This window comes from Melanotaenia boesemani, chromosome 2, assembly GCF_017639745.1.
Source record: "Melanotaenia boesemani isolate fMelBoe1 chromosome 2, fMelBoe1.pri, whole genome shotgun sequence".
NCBI lineage: Eukaryota > Metazoa > Chordata > Actinopteri > Atheriniformes > Melanotaeniidae > Melanotaenia > Melanotaenia boesemani.
In genome coordinates this window covers 34678730-34697358 of record NC_055683.1, presented here as the reverse complement: position 1 = coordinate 34697358, position 18629 = coordinate 34678730, and the positions used below count along the sequence as shown (strand labels likewise).

The window sequence follows — 18629 nt, the reverse complement described above, 5'->3', positions numbered from 1 at the left end:
CTAAAGTGTTTTAAGGCAACAGGGTTTCCACGCAAATTTATAGTAAACTCACCTAATCCTGGATTAGAGTGCACCATTTTGTAAACAGTCTTTAGAAGATGTGTGTAATTTATTCTGGTCCTGTCATTTCTCCTGTGTTTTCTGGAAAGATGCCTGTATTATTCCCCCCAAAATATTACTTTCATTTCTCTCCTTTTATTTATGTGTTTCATTTTCCTACCCATGCCAAATCAGATCAGTATTAGCTATATCATCATTTTTATTCTGTGACTTGCAAAATTTCATATTCATAAACCTAAATTCTTGACTCAGAAACTCTTATTTTTCATTTTTGACAAGGAGCTCAAGCAATACTTTGACAAATCAGCATTCTGAAAACCAGAAAGCTGCAAAACCCCTGAACTGTTTCTTTTATAACATTTATTAGAAATAACTTACAATCCTTACTATCTGATTCCCTGGCATATGTTACTTGTTCATGTGTTGTTCATTTATGTATCTTACAACACCAAGCAATTTCAATAAAGCAAGGAAAAAATACGTTTGTGAAATGTCGGATTTCCGACTTGGTCCCAAACGCATCACTTTCACTTCCTGTTAATTCAGCAGGGACTGTTGAACATCTTCGTGAAAAAGCCTCCATCTAAAGGTAATTTAAGTGGTATTTAATGCTTGTCCCTTTAGTGTCAGCTGTAAGCAGGTCAGTTCCGGCGGAAGTTAAGGTAACAAACTCAGAACCAAAACCAGGACTGTACAATTGAGACAAACATTCTCCACGTTACACGACGCTGAAGTTATCTTTCGATGCACAGCTTAAGATTCTAAGGAACATTTGTAGCAATTCTTTTATAGTCTATGGTAGCAACCTAGACCACATTAGACCAGGTTCTGATAAAAAATAAAAAAATAAAAAAAAATAAAAAGTCATAAGATGAGCCTAATTTGCATTTTCTCAAATAGAATGAAGGTTTCAGAAACTGTGTTTTAATGAATCTAGATACACTTCAGTTCAAGTGTGAAGAGTCTACGTGTTTGTGTTTATCAGGACCTGGTCTAATGTGGTCTAGGTGGCTACAATTTCAGTGGAATCATCCTTTATCATCCGATTCCGACGAATCGGAAGCTATCCTCAAGGGCGGTGTTCTGTCGACACATGTTACCTTGTCAAAACGTGCAACAGCAGGTTGAATAGGCCTACAATAAGTTTATTTGTCGAGCTACCTTATCAGAGCAGAATCGCGCTTGCATTTTTCATATAATTCAGTTTTGTGCGATCAAATTTAGTTAAGCCAGTTGGTTTGAAGTTCATTAACCCACATTTGTTTGGATTAATAATATTCTAACAAAGTCAAGGGCATTAAAATATCTAACTTCGATTAAATTAATAAAGGATGTCTCAACAGTATAAATTGCCCCATTAACGTATGCAAAAGCTACAGCTGACAGAAATATCACAACAAGAATTAGGTTCAAACACGAAGTTGAGGGTTGCGTTGATATATGTATCTGTCTGACTAGCTATGAAGTTTCCGTGTTATGCGCATGTGCAAGGCATGGGATGAAAGGTAGGATGAAATGTTAGAACACCTAAGTTTTCCACCCCTGCCCAATATAGCGTTTGTAGAGAAAGACACTTTAAATATAAGACTCGAGAAAAATGCATCTTCACCTGTCACCTGGGTAAGAACAAACTTATCACAAAAAGCAAGGAAATGTTTGGTTAATGGAGACATGGAGAAGCTGCATTCAGGTTCTATGATCCACATACCTGGAATAAACTGGAAATCCTCAGATGAGCTGAAACACTCAGTTTATTTAAATCCAGGTTAAAGACCCACCTGTTCTCTGCTGCATTTCAATAGTTTTTATTTAGAAGTTCAGTTCTGCATCTGGTTCTTTTAAGCTGGAATCTTAAAAACTTGATCATGTTTTAATATTGTCTTTTCCCCACACTGGAACTTTATTTCTTGCAATTTTCTATTTTATTTAAGCCTTTTCTTTCAGATTTTATTTAATAATTTTATTTCTTTTAATCTTTGTTGTTAATGCACTTGTATTGCTTTCAGCACCATGCTGTAATATTTTATGTAAAGCACTTTGAATACAAATAAATTTGCCTTACCTTGCATTGCCTTGGCTAATTATTTCTCCCATTTACAACAAGGTAAAGCTTGCAAAGATTGGGCTTCTGTGAAAAGAACAACACAGCTAAATGTGTGTCCCCCCCACCACCATCACATCATTCCTTTAGCGGCATGGATCAGTATGAGGACAGAGAGGAGGGAGTCCCTCATGAGAGCCAGAGCAAAGCTCAGAGGTGAGAATAACATCTTTTATTGTCCAAATCTCTTTTGTCAGAGTTCATTACTGACATTGCCAAACATCTGTGTTCACAGGAATCAACCTGGTCTTGGTGTTGGACCTGGACCTGGCCCTGGACTTGGACCTGGACCCGGATCGGAATCTGAACCTGAACCTGAACCCGAACCCAGCTGTGTGTCCCTTAAGAGTGATGCGTCAAAGCATTTCCCCATTGATTTCAAATCAGACCAACGTTCAGCAGTAAAGAGGTGAGCTGTGTGTTAATGTTGTAACCAGGTTTCTGAGAACTTACTCTCTTTTTTTATCACTAGCCAGTGTGGCTGGTAGATTCCTGTAGTTACCAGCCAATCAGAATTTCATCTCATTTGAAACAATCTGCCTCAAGATGAAGCTTAGTAGATTTTTCAAACTTTATTTTTCTTGTGGCCAGCTTCAAGCTTTACACCGTTCTACCACTGCCACATTTTGCCCAGTTGAGAAGAAACACAGCAAGTCCATAAAACTTCTTCTGGACCGACTTCAAACTGGTTCTGATGCCAGCCAAAGAGGAAAAACAGTATTTCCAGATCATGTTGGCCTCAGCTGAACTGTTCTTATGTTTCAGTCCCATTGTGAACATCAGGGTGAAGTTTGGCTCCAGCACAGAAACCCTGTTAGTTTTCATGTTGGAGGGAACATGGGACCGGTTATTCAAAAAATTTAATCCGGATAAAAGCTATCCAGATCTAGGAACCCCATTTTTCGGGACAGTGGATCACATAATCCGGCTAACTTTTATCCCGGTTCTTCAAAGCAAAATAGGATTGGATCACTCTGATCTGAAATCCCGTTTTTCAGGATCGCAAGATCCAGATTTCCAGCATGTAAATCAATATGTAATAAATCAATTTTCCAGCAGCAGGCCGAGCCAGATTTGGACCACTTTCTGGAGCCATCTGGTCTCTTTGACAGCTCCCCTGAAAACATCTCTTTTAAACTTCAGCAGATTTTCTGATGATGTGTTTTCATCAGGAAATATTTGCTGAACGCTGAGCTTTAATAAAATATCTGCTTGTCTGTTAGGATCCATCAGAGACTAGAACCTGACCCAGGTCCTGGAGCTGAATCCAGCAGTGTGTCCTTGATGAGTGACCAATCAAATGAGCATTTGAAAGACTTTAAACGAAGGCGTGGACCTGATGGAAAGTAAGTTGTATGTCAATATTAAAAGGTAAAAGTCGAAGCTTTGATTTGAGTATTAAGCAGTGAATCTCTGCTGGCTGCATGATTCATATGTAAACCGTTAAATACAAGTAAATTTCCTACATTCAAGTACAAACTACTGCATTTTGATCATAGCACATTTAAAATTAATTTTATTTAGTTCTGGTCAAAATTAGTCAGTTTCAAAGCTGCATGTTTTCAGGGTCAGTGTCTGACTGAACCTCCTCCTTTCAGAGGAGAAGTCTTCCAGTTTTCATCCAGTTTCCAGTTTCATGAACCTGCTGATTTCTGCCTGCAGAGTGTTGCTGCTGCCACAAAGTGGAGCTCTGACATTGTTCCACAGCAGCTACACTCACAGAAAGGCTTAAACACTGAATACTTTAGTCTGAATCAAACAAGTTGTTTTCTGTCAGGATCCATCAGAAACTTAAACCTAGACCTGGACCTGAGCCACGTTGTGTGTCCGTTTAGAGTGACTGTTTGTAAGAATGGTACTGACTATAGAGGCTCTCTTCTGGCTGTAGAGACCAAAGGTGTAGTTGAAGATTTCTTCAAGTCTGTGGCTAGTTTATACATTGTTTACTTAAAAAGTCTTGAAAATGGAGAAACAATCAGTGGAATCATCCTTTATCATCCGGTGAATTAGAAGCTGTGAATCGGAACCTAAGTTAAGCTGTCCTCAAGGGCGGTGTTCTGTCGAAACATGTCACCTTTCGAATAGACCTAGAATAAGTTTATTTGTCAAGCTACCTTATCAGAACAGAATGCCGCTTGTATTTTTCATATAATTCACCTGGACCTGGATCTGAATCTGAAATAGGAATCAGAACTTGAACCTAAATCTGAACCTAAACCCAGCTGTATGTCCTTTAAGTGTGGCACATCAAAGCATTTCCTCACTGATTTCAAATCAGACCAGCAGCAAAGAGGTGAGTTGTGTGTTAATGTCCACATTAGTATGCCTGCATTTGGGTCCTCACCTCAGCCTCAGCGTGACAGATCCTTTAAAAATCAACACTCAAATATTACAGAATTTTAATGCCACCATTCAATAAACATGTACATTAAATACATTAAAATAAGTACATTAAAATAATGTAGGTGGTTTTGTCACATTAGCTAATAAAATTAAAATCCATCATCCATCCGTCCATCCATCCATCCATCCATCCATCCATCCATCCATCCATCCATCCATCCATCCATCGTCTGCCGCTTATCTGGAGTCGGGTCGCGGGGGCAGTGCCTAAGCTGGGAAACCCAGACTTCCCTTTCCCCAGCCACATTCACCAGCTCATCCGGAGGGATCCTGAGGCGTTCCCAGGCCAGCCGAGAGATGTAGTCCGTCCAGCGCGTCCTAGGTCTTCCCCGGGGCCTCTTTCTGGTGGGACGTGCCCGGAACACCTCCTCTCAATGTGGAGGAGCAGCGGCTCTACTCTGAGCCCCTCCCGGATCACAAAGCTTCTCACCCTATCTCTAAGGGAGAGCCCGGCCACCCTGAGGAGAAAACTCATTTCGACCTCAGCTCCCTCTTCACTACGACAGACCGATGCAGAGTCCGCATCACTGCAGACGCCGCACCGATCCGCCTGTCGATCTCCCGCTCCATCCTTCCGTCATTCATGAACAAGACCCCGAGATACGTGAACTCCTCCACTTGGGGCAGGACCTTGTTGCAGACCCGGAGAGAGCACTCCACTCTTTTCCGGCTGAGGACCATGGTCTCGGATTTGGAGGTGCTGATTCTCATCCCAGCTGCTTCACACTTGGCTGCGAATTGCTCCAGTGAGAGCTGAAGATCACAGCCCAACGAAACCAACAGAACCACATCATCCACAAAGAGCAGAGACCCAATCCTGAGGCCACCGAACTGGATCCCCTCAACACCTCCACTGTGCCTAGAAGTTCTGTCCATAAAGCTTATGAACAGAATCGGTTACAAAGCCTTGGTGGAGTCCAACCCGCACTGGAAACGATTCTGATTTACTGCCGGCAATGCGGACCAAGCTCTGACACCGGTCGTACAGGGACCGGACAGCTCGTACAAGCAAGTCCGGCACTCTGTACTCCCGGAGTACCCCCCACAGGAGTCCCCGAGTTACACGGTCGAATGCCTTCTCCAAGTCCACAAAGCACATGTAGATTGGTTGGGCAAACTCCCATGCCGTCCTCAAAGACTCTGAAGAGGGTATAGAGCTGGTCCACTGTTCCACGACAGGGACGAAAACCACACTGCTCCTCTTCAATCCGAGGTTCGACTATCCGACGGACCCTCCTCTCCAGCACCCCTGAATAGACCTTACCGGTGAAGCAATATCCACGTGATGCTGCAGAGGCGTGTCAGCCAAGACAGCCCTACAGCATCCAGAGCCTTAAGAAACTGTGGGTGGACCTCATCTACCCCCGGGGCCTTGCCACCGAGGAGCTTTTTAACCACCTCAGCGACCTCAGCCCCAGAGATAGGAGAGCCAGCACCAGCTACCCCAGACTCTGCTTCCTCATCAGAAAACATGTTGGTAGGATTGAGGAGGTCTCCGAAGTACTCATTCCACCGCCTCACGACATCCCGAGTCGAGGTCAGCAGCCCCCCATCCCCACTGTACACAGTGCTGACGGAGCACTGCTTTCCCCTCCTGAACTGCCGGATGGTGGACCAGAAAGTCCTCAAAGCTGTCCAGAAGTCATTCTCCATGGCCTCTCCAAACTCCTCTCATGCCCAAGTTTTTGCCTTAGCGACCGCCGAAGCCGCGCTCTGCTTAGCCCGTCGATATCCATCAGCTGCCTCTGTAGTCCCACAGGCCAGAAAGGCCCGATAGGACTCCTTCTTTAGCTTGAAGGCATTCCTTACTGCTGGTGTCCACCAACGAGTTCGGGGGTTACTGCCGCAACAGGCACAGACGACCTTATGGCCACAGCTGCGGCTGGCCGCCTCGACAATAGAGGCACGGAATACAGCCCATTCGGATTCAATGTCCCCCGCCTCACCCGGGATATGGTTGAAGCTCAGCCGGAGATGGGCGTTGAAACTCACCTTTTATGACAGGGGACTCTGCCGGACATTCCCAGCAGACCCTCACAACACGCTTGGGTCTGCCTGACTGGCATCCTCCCCCACCATCTGAGCCAACTCACCACCAGGTGGTGATCAGTTGACAGCTCCGCCCCTCTCTTTACCCGAGTGTCCAGAACATGTGGCCGCTACTCCGACGACACGACTACAAAGTCGATCATCGAACTGTGGCCTAGAGTGTACAGGTGCCAAGTGCACATATGGACACTCTTATGTCTGAACAAGGTGTTCCTCCCAATCACGCCTCTCCAGGTCTCGCTGTCATTGCCCACATGATCATTGAAGTCCCTCAGCAGAACGAGGGAGTCCTCGGAAGGAGTGCTCTCCAACACCCCCTCCAAGGACTCCAAAAAGGGTGGGTACTCTGAACTGATATTTGGTAGATAAGCACAAACAACAGTCAGGACCCGTCCCCCCACCCGAGGGCGGAGGGAGGCTACCCTTTCGTCCACCGGGGTAAACCCCAACGTACAGGCGCCAAGTCGGGAGGCAATGAGCATGCCCACACCTGCTTGGCGCTTCACACCAGAATGGCAAAGGGTCCAGCCCCTCTCAAGGACAGTGGTTCCAGAGCCCAAGCTGTGCGTCGAGATGAGTCCAACTATATCTAGCCGGAACCGCTCAACCTCGCGCACCAGCTCAGGCTCCTTCCTCACCAGAGAGGTGAACTTCCACGTCCCTAGATCTAGCTTTTGCCAGGGTCCCCACCTCTGGCAGCTGCCAAGCTCACACTGCACCCGATTCCTATGGCCCCTCCTGCAGGTGGTGAGCCCACAGGAGGGGAGGGCCATGTCACCCTTTTGGGCCCCATGGGCAAAAGCCTGGCCACCAGGCGCTCGCCTCCATGCCCCACCTCCAGACCTGGCTCCAGAGGGGGACCCCGGTGACCGACGTCCGGGCAAGGGAAACTTTGGTCCTTGATTTCTCTCATCATAAGGGCGGTTTGAGCCGCACTTTGTCTGGTCCCTCCCTAGACACCTGTTTGCCATGGGTGACCCTACCAGGGGCATGAGACTTCACAGCAGAAATAAACATGTTTAAAGTCTGGTACAAAAATCCATTTTAGGATGATTAGGTCAAGTTTACCTTCATGACAATTGTGAGGAGGGTGAATTTTTTTCTAACTCATCCGTTTGGATGTTATTTGATCTTGAAATTCGGCATAATTAGGGGCATGTCCTTTTGATTGACAGGTATCCAATATCTGCAGCAAGAAGGGAGAGTGCAGCACACTCACGGTTTTTAGCCAGCTAACAGCGTGCCTTAGCTTTAGCCCGCCTACCTCCGTTAGCTGGTTAGCTATCATTGCTCGGGGTTAGCTCGGCTAGCTCTTAGCTACCGGCAGCTCGGAGTTTGATGGTTGTCAATCATCCAACCCAGCCTTCATAGTCCCCCTCTCAGCTCAACCTCTTTGCCCATTTTGGGATTTTCTGGGACTAGTGACACACATGACGCTACCAAGATGGCGACGGTGGGAACGCCAAAAATGCTTCACTTTTGCTCTTCAGAAACCTACGGATGACGTCACGGATCTTTTGACTATGTATATGTCTCATAATATACAGTCCTGTTTACCAGGCAAGTGGAATGAACATAGAGATGATTGAGGAATTATTTAATTCAGATTTAAAATCTGAATAAACCAGTCACTTTAAGTCATTTTAATTCGTAGTTAGGTGTTTACAAGGTCATTTTTAATCTTCTTAAAGAGGGTCTAATTTTTATTTTCTGAATTAAAGGGGAATTAAAGCTGTCATGTAAAGGTGGCCAGTGGTGTCGGTTTTCAATGCAGGGATCAAAGATCACAGGCATTCAGTGTTAGTTGCTGCTGACAAGCAGAGATTTCTCCAGATTCACTGAATCCTTTATTGATTTTATGAACTTTAGATGTTCAAATCCCTAAATTCCTTTTAATTGTACTTTGAGAAATTTTGTTCTTAAACATGTTGGACTATTTGCTGTGGTGTTTTTTGAGCTTTCCCTAACGTTCCCAGTCATTTGTTGCGCATGTCTTATCTTTTTTGGAATGTGTTGCAGGCATCAAATTCAAAATAAGAAAATATTTGCGCCCCCCCCAATTCCCCCCCCCCCCCCCCCCCCCCCAAAAAAAAAGCTATACATTTTATTAGTTTGAACAATAAATTTCTTGTCTTTGTAGTGTACTCAATTAGGTTAAAAAGGATTTGCAGCTAATTTATTCATTCATTCTCTTGACCGCTTATTCCATTACGGGTCGCGGGTGAGCTGGAGCCTATCCCCGCATTTTAAAAGGTGAGAGGCAGGGTACACCCTGGCCAGGTCACCAGTCTGTCGCAAGGTCAACACAGATAGACAAACAACCATTCACAAGCACACTCTCTCCTAGGGAGAATTTAGAATAACCAATTAACCTATTATGCATGTCTTTGGATGGTGAGAGGAAGCCAGAGGACCCGGAGAAAACCCACGCATACACGGGGAGAACATGCAAACTCCACACAGAAAGGCCACCGCCCTCCCCCCAGCCCATGTTCGAACCGGCGACCTTCTTGCTGTGAGGCTGTGGTGCTAACCACCACACCACCGTGCAGCCCTGCAGCTAATTGTGCTCTGTTTTTATATACATATCACACAACGTCCTAACTTGATTGGAATTGTGGTTGTAAGCTGGAAGAAGCTTAGAAGCTCTAACCAGTTCCTCCTGCTGGTGCTTCATCTGAAATCTTATCTTCTTTGTCTCCAGTGATGATGTTAATAAGCAGCTTTAGAGTTAATCAGTTGCATCTTAAATAAACACATTTACACAGGTAGCTTCACAGTCTAGTCAGTCTGACTTAAACACACACTGGCTGTGCTTGTTCCAGGACACTTGAGCAGGAAGTGAAAGCTTTATAATGATGTTGGTGAAACTGCATAAAAACCTGAAAGCAACTTCTCCATGTGAAAGAATGTGAGCTGGTTCTTCATGATTCCTCCACAGAGTGGACCAGCAGAGCTCAGAGTTTCCCAGTGGCCAGACTGGCAAGCAGCATCAAACACAGCTGGACTCCATATTTATGGTATGTACATGCAGAGCAACTATTTTTCCATCTATTCTGTTAACAGTCTTCTTTATGCCACACTATACAAACCAGTGGATTGTCGTTGTGTCCAGCATGAATCTGAAGTTTGGTTCTATGATTTCACTCTGATCATGTCATAAATATTATTTCCTGTTCTAGCTGCTGGAGGACAAAATTATCACTTTCGTGAAGAATGAGTTGAAGAAGATCCAGAAGCTTCTGAGTCCAGTTTATCCAGATTGCTCAGTGTTGGAGGGTGAGGATGAAGAGCAGAAGAGCAGCAGAGAGGCATTTGTGAAGATTGCAGTGGACTTCCTGAGGAGGATGAAGCAGGAGGAGCTGGCTGAACATCTGCAGAGCAGTAAGAGGATTTCTTTAAAGATTGAAGCTGCTGGATGAATGACATGTTTACTGATGTCTAAGAACATAGAATAACATTCAGATAGTTGTTGAGCAGTATGAAATGTTTATTTACTGATGTTATTTCTTCTTTTCATTCAGAATTTTTTTCTGTAGTTTGTGGATGTAAACATAAATCTGCTCTGAAGAAGAAGTTCCAGTGTGTGTTTGAAGGAATTTCTAAAACAGGAAACCCAACCCTTCTGAACCAGATCTACACAGAGCTCTACATCACAGAGGGAGGGACTGCAGAGGTCAATGATGAACATGAGGTCAGACAGATTGAAATAGCATCCAGGAAACCAGACACATCAGAAACAACCATCAGACAAGAAGACATCTTTAAACTCCCTCATGGAAGAGATGAACCAATCAGAACAGTGATGACAAAGGGAGTGGCTGGCATTGGGAAAACTGTCTTAACACAGAAGTTCACTCTGGACTGGGCTGAAGACAAAGCCAACCAGGACATCCAGTTCACATTTCCACTGACTTTCAGAGAGCTGAATGTGCTGAAAGAGAAAAAGTTCAGCTTGGTGGAACTTGTCCATCACTTCTTTACTGAAACCAAAGTAGCAGGAATCTGCAGCTTTGAAGATTTCCAGGTTGTCTTCATCTTGGACGGTCTGGATGAGAGTCGACTTCCTCTGGACTTCCACAACAATGAGACCCTGACTGATGTTACAGAGTCCACCTCAGTGGATGTGCTGCTGACTAACCTCATCAGGGGGAACCTGCTTCCCTCTGCTCGCCTCTGGATAACCACACGACCTGCAGCAGCCAATCAGATCCCTCCTGACTGTGTTGGCATGGTGACAGAAGTCCGAGGGTTTACTAACTCACAGAAGGAGGACTATTTTAAGAAGAGGTTCAGAGATAAGAAGAAATCCAGCAGGATCATCTCCCACATCAAGTCATCACGAAGCCTCCACATCATGTGCCACATCCCAGTTTTCTGCTGGATCACTGCTACAGTTCTGGAGGATGTGCTGGAAACCAGAGAGGAAGGAGGAGAGCTGCCCAAGACCCTGACTGAGATGTACATCCACTTCCTGGTGGTCCAGACCAAAGTCAAGAGGGTCAAGTACGATGGAGGAGCTGAGACAGATCCACTCTGGAGTCCAGAGAACATGAAGATGATCGAGTCTCTGGGAAAACTGGCTTTTGATCAGCTGCAGAAAGGAAACCTGATCTTCTATGAATCAGACCTGACAGAGTGTGGTATCGATATCACAGCAGCCTCAGTTTACTCAGGAGTGTTCACACAGATCTTCATAGAGGAGAGAGGACTGTACCAGGAGAAGGTGTTCAGCTTCGTCCATCTGACTGTTCAGGAGTTTCTGGCTGCTCTTCATGTCCGTCTGACCTTCATCAAGTCTGGTGTCAACCTGATGGGGGAAAGAGAAACATCCAAGATGCCTCAAATACTTAATCTACAATGTGTAGATCAGTGGGCTGTGTACAAGGCTTTACAGAGTCCAAATGGACACCTGGACTTGTTCCTCCGCTTCCTCCTGGGTCTTTCACTGCAGACCAATCAGAGTCTCCTACGAGGCCTGATGACAGAGACAGGAAGTAGCTCACAGACCATTGAAGAAACTATTAAGTACATAAAGAAGAAGATCAGTGAGAGTCTGTCTACAGAGAGAAGCATCAATCTGTTCCACTGTCTGAATGAACTGAATGATCGTTCTCTAGTGGAGGAGATTCAACAGTTCCTGAGATCAGGACGTCTCTCCACAGATGAACTGTCTCCTGCTCAGTGGTCAGCTCTGGTCTTCATCTTACTGTCATCAGAAGAAGATCTGGAGGTGTTTGACCTGAAAAAATACTCGTCTTCAGAAGAGGCTCTTCTGCGGCTGCTGCTAGTTGTCAAAGCCTCCAGCAAAGCTCTGTAAGTACACATATAGTTGATTGTGTATAAATCTAGTGCTGATCAGAGAGCAGTAAAGGTTAAAAACTAAATTTTTTGGGAAATAAAAAATAAATTCTATTAGAATATTGAAAATTCAGAAAGACGTGACTGTATGGATGGTAAGAACAATCTATGTGAATGTGCTGTTTAACTTAAACTGATCTTCATCTCCATGAGAGATACGTCATCAGAAGGCAAAGCTTATGTGCCCCAAAACAGAGACTGATTATTTTAACCGTTGTTCATGCAGACTGTTAAAGATTTCAGACATTAAGTTTAAATTTTTTACAACCGTGTGTGTGTCTGTGCCAAGAGTTGATCTTGGTTGTGACAACCATACCTTTAGTTATACTGCTAGGCTTAGCCAGGTTGGGGGGTACGTTGCATCATGCATTGCACACTTCACTTCCTTGCACTTTATTTTCCATGACTGCCCTTCCTGAGCCTGGCTTTGCTGGATGTTTTTTCTTACAGTGAAAAGGTTTTTTTTTTGTTTTGTTTCTACTGTTTGCTGCTCCATCGATGCTAGGATGGGGGGCTGATTAAAAACTTTATCTGATGCAATCCGTTGGTTTTCTGAACAAGCCAATTAAACTAAACTGAATTTAAATTCACCATGTGGACATAATAACAAGCCTGACATTACATACAGGTGGTCTTTAAGTCTTCATTCAAGATCAGGACTGCTTAAGTTTTTATGACTGTATCGGACACACTCATCATCAGCACCGGATCCCCTCAGGGCTGTGTACTTTCCCCCTTGCTCTTCTCCCTGTATACCAACAGCTGCACCTCCAACCATCAGTCTATAAAACTGATCCAGTTTGCAGATGACCCCACACTCATCGGGCTCATCTCAGACAACGATGAGTCTGCTTACAGAAAGGAGGTAGACCGGTTGGTGACCTGGTGCAGCCACAACAACTTGGAGCAACAACACCCAGAAGACAGTGGAGATGATCGTGGACTTCAGGACAACCACAGCCCCATGATCCCCCTCATCCTCACTGACTGCCCCATCTCCATTGTGGACTCCTTCCGCTTCCTGGGCACCACCATCACCCAGGACATCAAACGGGAGCCGACCATCTGCCTCATCCCTCATCTAAACGGCCCAGCAGAGGATGTTCTTCCTGCAGGAGCTGAGGAAAATCAAGCTGCCCGCCAAGATGTTTGTGCAGTTCTACACGGCCATCATCGAGTCCATCCTCACCTCCTCCATCACCGTGTGGTACGCTGGAGCCACTTCCAGGGACGGGCACAGACTGCAGCGCATTGTGTGTGTCGCTGAGAAGGTGATTGGCTGCAGGCTCAGCATTGGGCTCATGGACACCAACCAACTCTGTTCTTTGCACTGCCATATTTGCAGTATGTGGTTCACTCCACACTCACACACTTGTTTAGTTATACTGTCTTTATTGCATGACCTTATTTATTTATTTATTTCCCTTACTAGTCTATGTTCCATGTTCCATGTTGCACCATCGCAAGAAAAATTCCTAGTTTCTGAAACCTTCACTGACAATGACAATAAAACTGATTCCGATTCTGATATGTTGTTTGTCTTTTTCTCTTCAATTGTTTCTTCAGATTAAGTGTGTGTGGCCTCTCTGAGAAGAGCTGTAGAGCTCTGTCTTCAGTTCTCAGCTCTCAGTCCTCCAGTCTGACGGAACTGGATCTGAGTAATAATGACCTGCTGGATTCAGGACTGAAGCAGCTCTGTGATGGACTGAAGAGTCCAAACTGCAAACTGGAAAACCTCAGGTCAGAATTAAAGTTTAACTACTTTTGTGTAATAGCTTTGATTTTAATATGAAATATTAATATTCAAAATTATTTAACTTTATTGGATAAAATCTAGATTTTTGGAGCACCACTCTTTATATTTTTTACACTGTAAAAAAAAGGGAATACCGTGAGTTGATGTTTACATAAAAATATATTTAATCAGTCTCTATACGTTAGTGAGTTCAGTTTGAAGGAACAATTTTTCTTCCATAGTAACTACAGAAATGACAAAATAAAATATGAAATCATTTATTAACCACTGATAATCAGATTAACAGCAAAACAGCATGAAAGAGAGAAATAAGGAATGGTTAAGCGTCACTTTATGACAAATGAAAGTACTTCTGGGGGAAAGCTGTAAGAGAAATTTGTTTAAAGGTCCCATATTATGCAAAATTCACTTTTTAATGGTTTTGGAACAGTCATACTGGTCCCCCCGCATGTGTAGGAGACCCGTAAGTGTGAAACTCTTTCAGGCGCTCTCTCTCCCCCCTGCTCCACCTCTAGGGAAGTAAGCGCTGAAATGAGCTTGTTTGAAAGCGTGTACGTTATGACGTCATAAGGGACAATAACCACTCCCCACAGAGCGATGGACCGGCCTACCGGCTCTCAAAGCCCGCCCTCTAAAAATCACCTAGCGCCCAGTGTTTTTCCCTCTTCGGCAACCCTCGTTAGCGGACATGGCTAAGCGACAGAAGCACTGTTCTGTTTGTGGCTGCATAAATGAACACGAAAACGTTTTTTTTACTTCCATCCACTGAACCCACGAGGACTGAGTGGATTAATTTTATTTTTGGAGGAAATGTACCCGGAAAACTTCCAAAGGTTTTGCATGTCTGTGGCCAGCATTTCAAAGAGGACTGTTTCCACAACATGGGGGCATGGAAAGCAGGCTTCGCCAACCGTTTGAAGCTGAAGCCAGGTTCAATACCAACTGTCCGTGACACAGCTGGAGAGGTAAGAGCTGGCAGTTATTTTATCGTTTCGGCCTTATTAGTCTGATAGCTTGAAAATATATTAACCTGTCAATCACCTCATGACGGGCGATGCGATGGGCGGAGCCAACAGCTGAGCTGCTCCACCAGGGTTCCGCCCACCATAAACGGCACATTTCTGAAGCTGCTAAAAAGAGGGAGGTGAAGAGAAGCCGCTGCACTCAAACTGAGGGTCGATTTGTCCATACCATGGCGGAAATATTTCATTTAGATATTAATGAATGGTCTCAGATTGGGAATAAAGTGTATAATATGGGACCTTTAAAGCAGAAAAACAGCAGGATTATGATAGAAAGAAGATCAGAAAAAATTAACCAAATAAATGCTTTTTAGGGAGTGTGTATCTCTGTACTGCATGAGACTGGAAATATGGAAAGGTTTAACTAAATTAATTAAATTCATTTTCTTGTTTTTTATTATTTTTTTTAATTTAATGTTATTTATTCAGGGTACAAAAGATGGAATATGAATTTCCCTGGAATTTCTGTTTAATTGGCAATAAAATAAATATTTTCAGGTCATAATAACACTGAGCATGTTGTAAATAGAGTCAGCAGAGCATTGTCTCACTGGTAAAACCTGAACATGTAACATTTATCACAAACTGAGACATGAACTCATAAACTTGGAGCAAATGAAGCAAAGTCAGTAGTGTGAGAAAAGTCCAGTGTCTGAACATTTGATGACATTTAACTTTAGTTTCACAGCCGTTCCCTCTGATTTAATGCCATATACGTTGTTTTCTCTAGCCTGTCAGGCTGTCTGATTACAGAGGAAGGCTGTGCTTCTTTGGCCTCAGCTCTCACCTCCAATTCATCCCATCTGGGAGAACTGGACCTCAGCTACAACCATCCAGGAGACTCCGGAGTTAAGCTGCTGATGGCTGCACTGAAGGATCCAAACAAACTCAGGTATTGAATATGGCAGCCCCACCAACCTCAGTGTAACCAGGATGGGTAAAAAGCAGATAAAAATATCCAAAACTGGGACTAATAATGTATATATTGTTATCACATTGGTGTAGTGAGTCTTAAAAAGAGAATGTCTGCAGGAACAATGAGAATTATTAGTTGGTCAGAGTTTCTTCAGTGTGGACGTCTCTGCGTGTTAAAGGGACAATGTGTCATTTCTTGAAACATCCTTTCTGTCCTCTGACATTGGATCAGAAACAGAGATGGTCCATGACATGTCAGCCTAGCTTAGCACAAAGATTTAGAAATTCCTGTTCTCATGTTCTAATAAAGTTCCCATCATAAATCACAGTCCATTTACCTTTTAGCCATATATGGTGGATCCAAAGCTCCTGAATGTTGATAAATGATGTTCCTTGTATCTTTCTTCTTAGAGTGATTAATACCAATCTTATCTTTAATTTAATTGCATTATTTGCCTTAAAATGCACATTAAAGGTCATGAGAGAGAGAGGGGTCATGTGTTGACATTTGATCATAAAGTGAGACATAGTGAGACTCAAATCACATAAAAGAAGCTTTAAGTACAAATGGGTAATACAAACTTTCTGAATACACAGTTGATCACTTCTGATATTTATTTTCATTCAGTTGTGTTCTTACAATGGTTCCAGATGGAAGATCAGGAAATTAAGTAAGGAATAATGATAACGGGTAACGGGCTCTGACACAGAACCTGCAGCTCGGTCAGCCGCAGTTATGTTACGTGACACAAACATTTCAGAAGGCGGGTTCAGCTCTTACAACTTGTGTGTGTCCAGAGGATGATGCAACATTTTGTTTCAAACAGTGAAAGTCCACAGATAGTTTCCTACATCGTTTTTATTGCAAGAAATATTATCCACCATTCACTATGATCATTAAATGTGTATGAAGCAAGTAAGTCGGTCCTAAATCATTTTTTTAATATTATCCACCATTCACTAGGCGATGACCTATTTAAAATTAAATGCAACATTGCCGTTGGTCGTGACATTTCATAAAGTTACTGGCATGTCCATAGTGGCGTTTGAAGGACAGAGATGTAACGTTCGTGGACCTTGACCACTGCTGGTTAGGACGTTAGGGACGACGAAATGTTGCTTCATTCTCGTCTCTCCTGGACTGACGGAGCCCACACATCTGCATCACAGACATGATCTGGCGTGTCTCCAGCTGGCGTTCAAATTTCTGTTGCCACGGTTACCAACTGCTGTTTAGTCAGCACAATTTACAGCTATAAGTCTATTTGACCGGAACTTCTTTCATCGGTGTCCATTATCACTTTTTAATGGACACCCTTCAGCCATTCAGAATCGAGTATTCACCCAGACCATGGTATAAAACTAATTAATTTTCTCTGCTTTGCTTATGATTTTCTTAGTTTTATATTTCTTCAAATTCTGCGACTTCTGCTGCTGTTCTTCACTGCAACAGTTTTTATTAGATGTGGGTATTAATGAATTAACCCATTAATTAATGCAGAATTTATTTTATTGCTCTAAATACATGTACACACGCAAACCACTGTTCACAGGAGGAAGGTACTGGGTAGGGATGGCCATCATCAAGCATCTCATCCATTCAGTGTATTTGTTGTCAGAGGTCCATTCCACCATAGATCGAGAGCAAACTCACCAGTGTCAGCTACACTGTGGCTGACCGCACGCAGATGCCACGCGAGCATAAGTCCGCCTTCAGTGTCAATCAAACAGCTTTCTGTTTCTGCTTCTTCTTGTTCGGAGATGCTTCCTTCAGTTGGATGTATGTCCAGATGTTTGACTGCTCCTTTATCAGTGTAGAACAAAGTGTGCAGGAGGTTCATGTTTGCATACAGAGATGATTCTGCTCTGACTCTTCTCCTCCTTTCAGGGTGGAGCCTGCTGGAGAACAATGGTTGAGACCAGGTTTAAAGAAGTGTAAGTGTGTTTTCACTGGATTTATTACATTCAACCATCTTCATTCTGTCACGACTCATTCATCAGTCAGCATAAAATGTCAACAGATCAATAACTGCAGCTGGATTGTTTTTGTTCTCTCCATCAGATTCCTGTCCACTCACCATCGACACAAACACAGTGAACAGAAACCTCAAACTGTCTGACAACAACAGGATGGTGACATATGAGGAGAAGCTTCACTCGTATCCTGAGCATCCAGACAGATTTGATGAAAGGCCTCAGCTGCTGGGTGTAAATCTTCTGACAGGTCGCTGTTACTGGGAGGTGGAGTGGAGAGGAGACGTTTATATCTCAGTGACTTACAGAGGAATCGGGAGAAGAGGAAAAACCAGTGGCTGTTTGTTTGGTCACAACGATCAGTCCTGGAGTCTGTTCTGCTCTGATGATGATGGTTACTCTGTCTGCCACAATTACAGAAAAACACACATCTCTTCCTCGTCATCTTCCTCCTCTTCCTCTGTCTCTAACAGAGTCGCTGTGTATATGGACTGTCCTGCTGGAACTCTGACCTTCTACAGAGTCTCCTCTGATGCCCTGATCCACCTCTACACCTTCAACACCACATTCACCCATCCTCTGCTTCCTGGACTGGGGTTTTGGTCTGGGTCACTTGGTTCCTCAGTGTTTGTGTGTTGAGTTTAAAGGGTTTCATCCTGTTAGTGAAACTCTGACAGATGAACTGATATTTCAGTTTGTACATTTCTGCCTCTTCCACTTAAAAACATCTTCTCAGATTCATATATTCACTCACTGTCTCTTGAAAACTCTTCTAAATGATTTTGTGGAATATTCTTCTTCTTCCAGTCTTTTAAAGATGGGAGTTGATATACTTTGCGAATGCAGATGTTTTTTTGTTTTTTTTTTGGTCCGTTTCCAGTAAAAGTTTCACACTAAATATTATTATACCGTGTTACGTTTGTTGACTTCCTGTTTCTGGGGTATTTTCGGAAGAGTTGGTGTAACTATGTGTTGCTGTGTTAGCTGG

The 18629-nt window shown here is 43.7% G+C and overlaps 1 protein-coding gene across 1 annotated transcript in view; it reads left to right on the top strand.

Annotated features, from left to right (window-relative positions):
* The first annotated feature begins 589 nt into the window (after positions 1-589).
* The window catches only part of LOC121628207, a 39531-nt gene continuing 21491 nt past the window's right edge, over positions 590-18629 (top strand). The window contains exons 1-11 of the mRNA XM_041967177.1: positions 590-649; positions 2165-2317; positions 2397-2570; positions 3385-3507; positions 9555-9633; positions 9796-9997; positions 10138-11929; positions 13541-13714; positions 15483-15644; positions 17556-17602; positions 17730-18273. Of these exons, the coding sequence (XP_041823111.1) occupies positions 2256-2317; positions 2397-2570; positions 3385-3507; positions 9555-9633; positions 9796-9997; positions 10138-11929; positions 13541-13714; positions 15483-15644; positions 17556-17602; positions 17730-18273 (3359 nt within the window). The 5' untranslated portion in view covers positions 590-649; positions 2165-2255. The remainder of the gene's footprint in view (positions 650-2164; positions 2318-2396; positions 2571-3384; positions 3508-9554; positions 9634-9795; positions 9998-10137; positions 11930-13540; positions 13715-15482; positions 15645-17555; positions 17603-17729; positions 18274-18629) is intronic.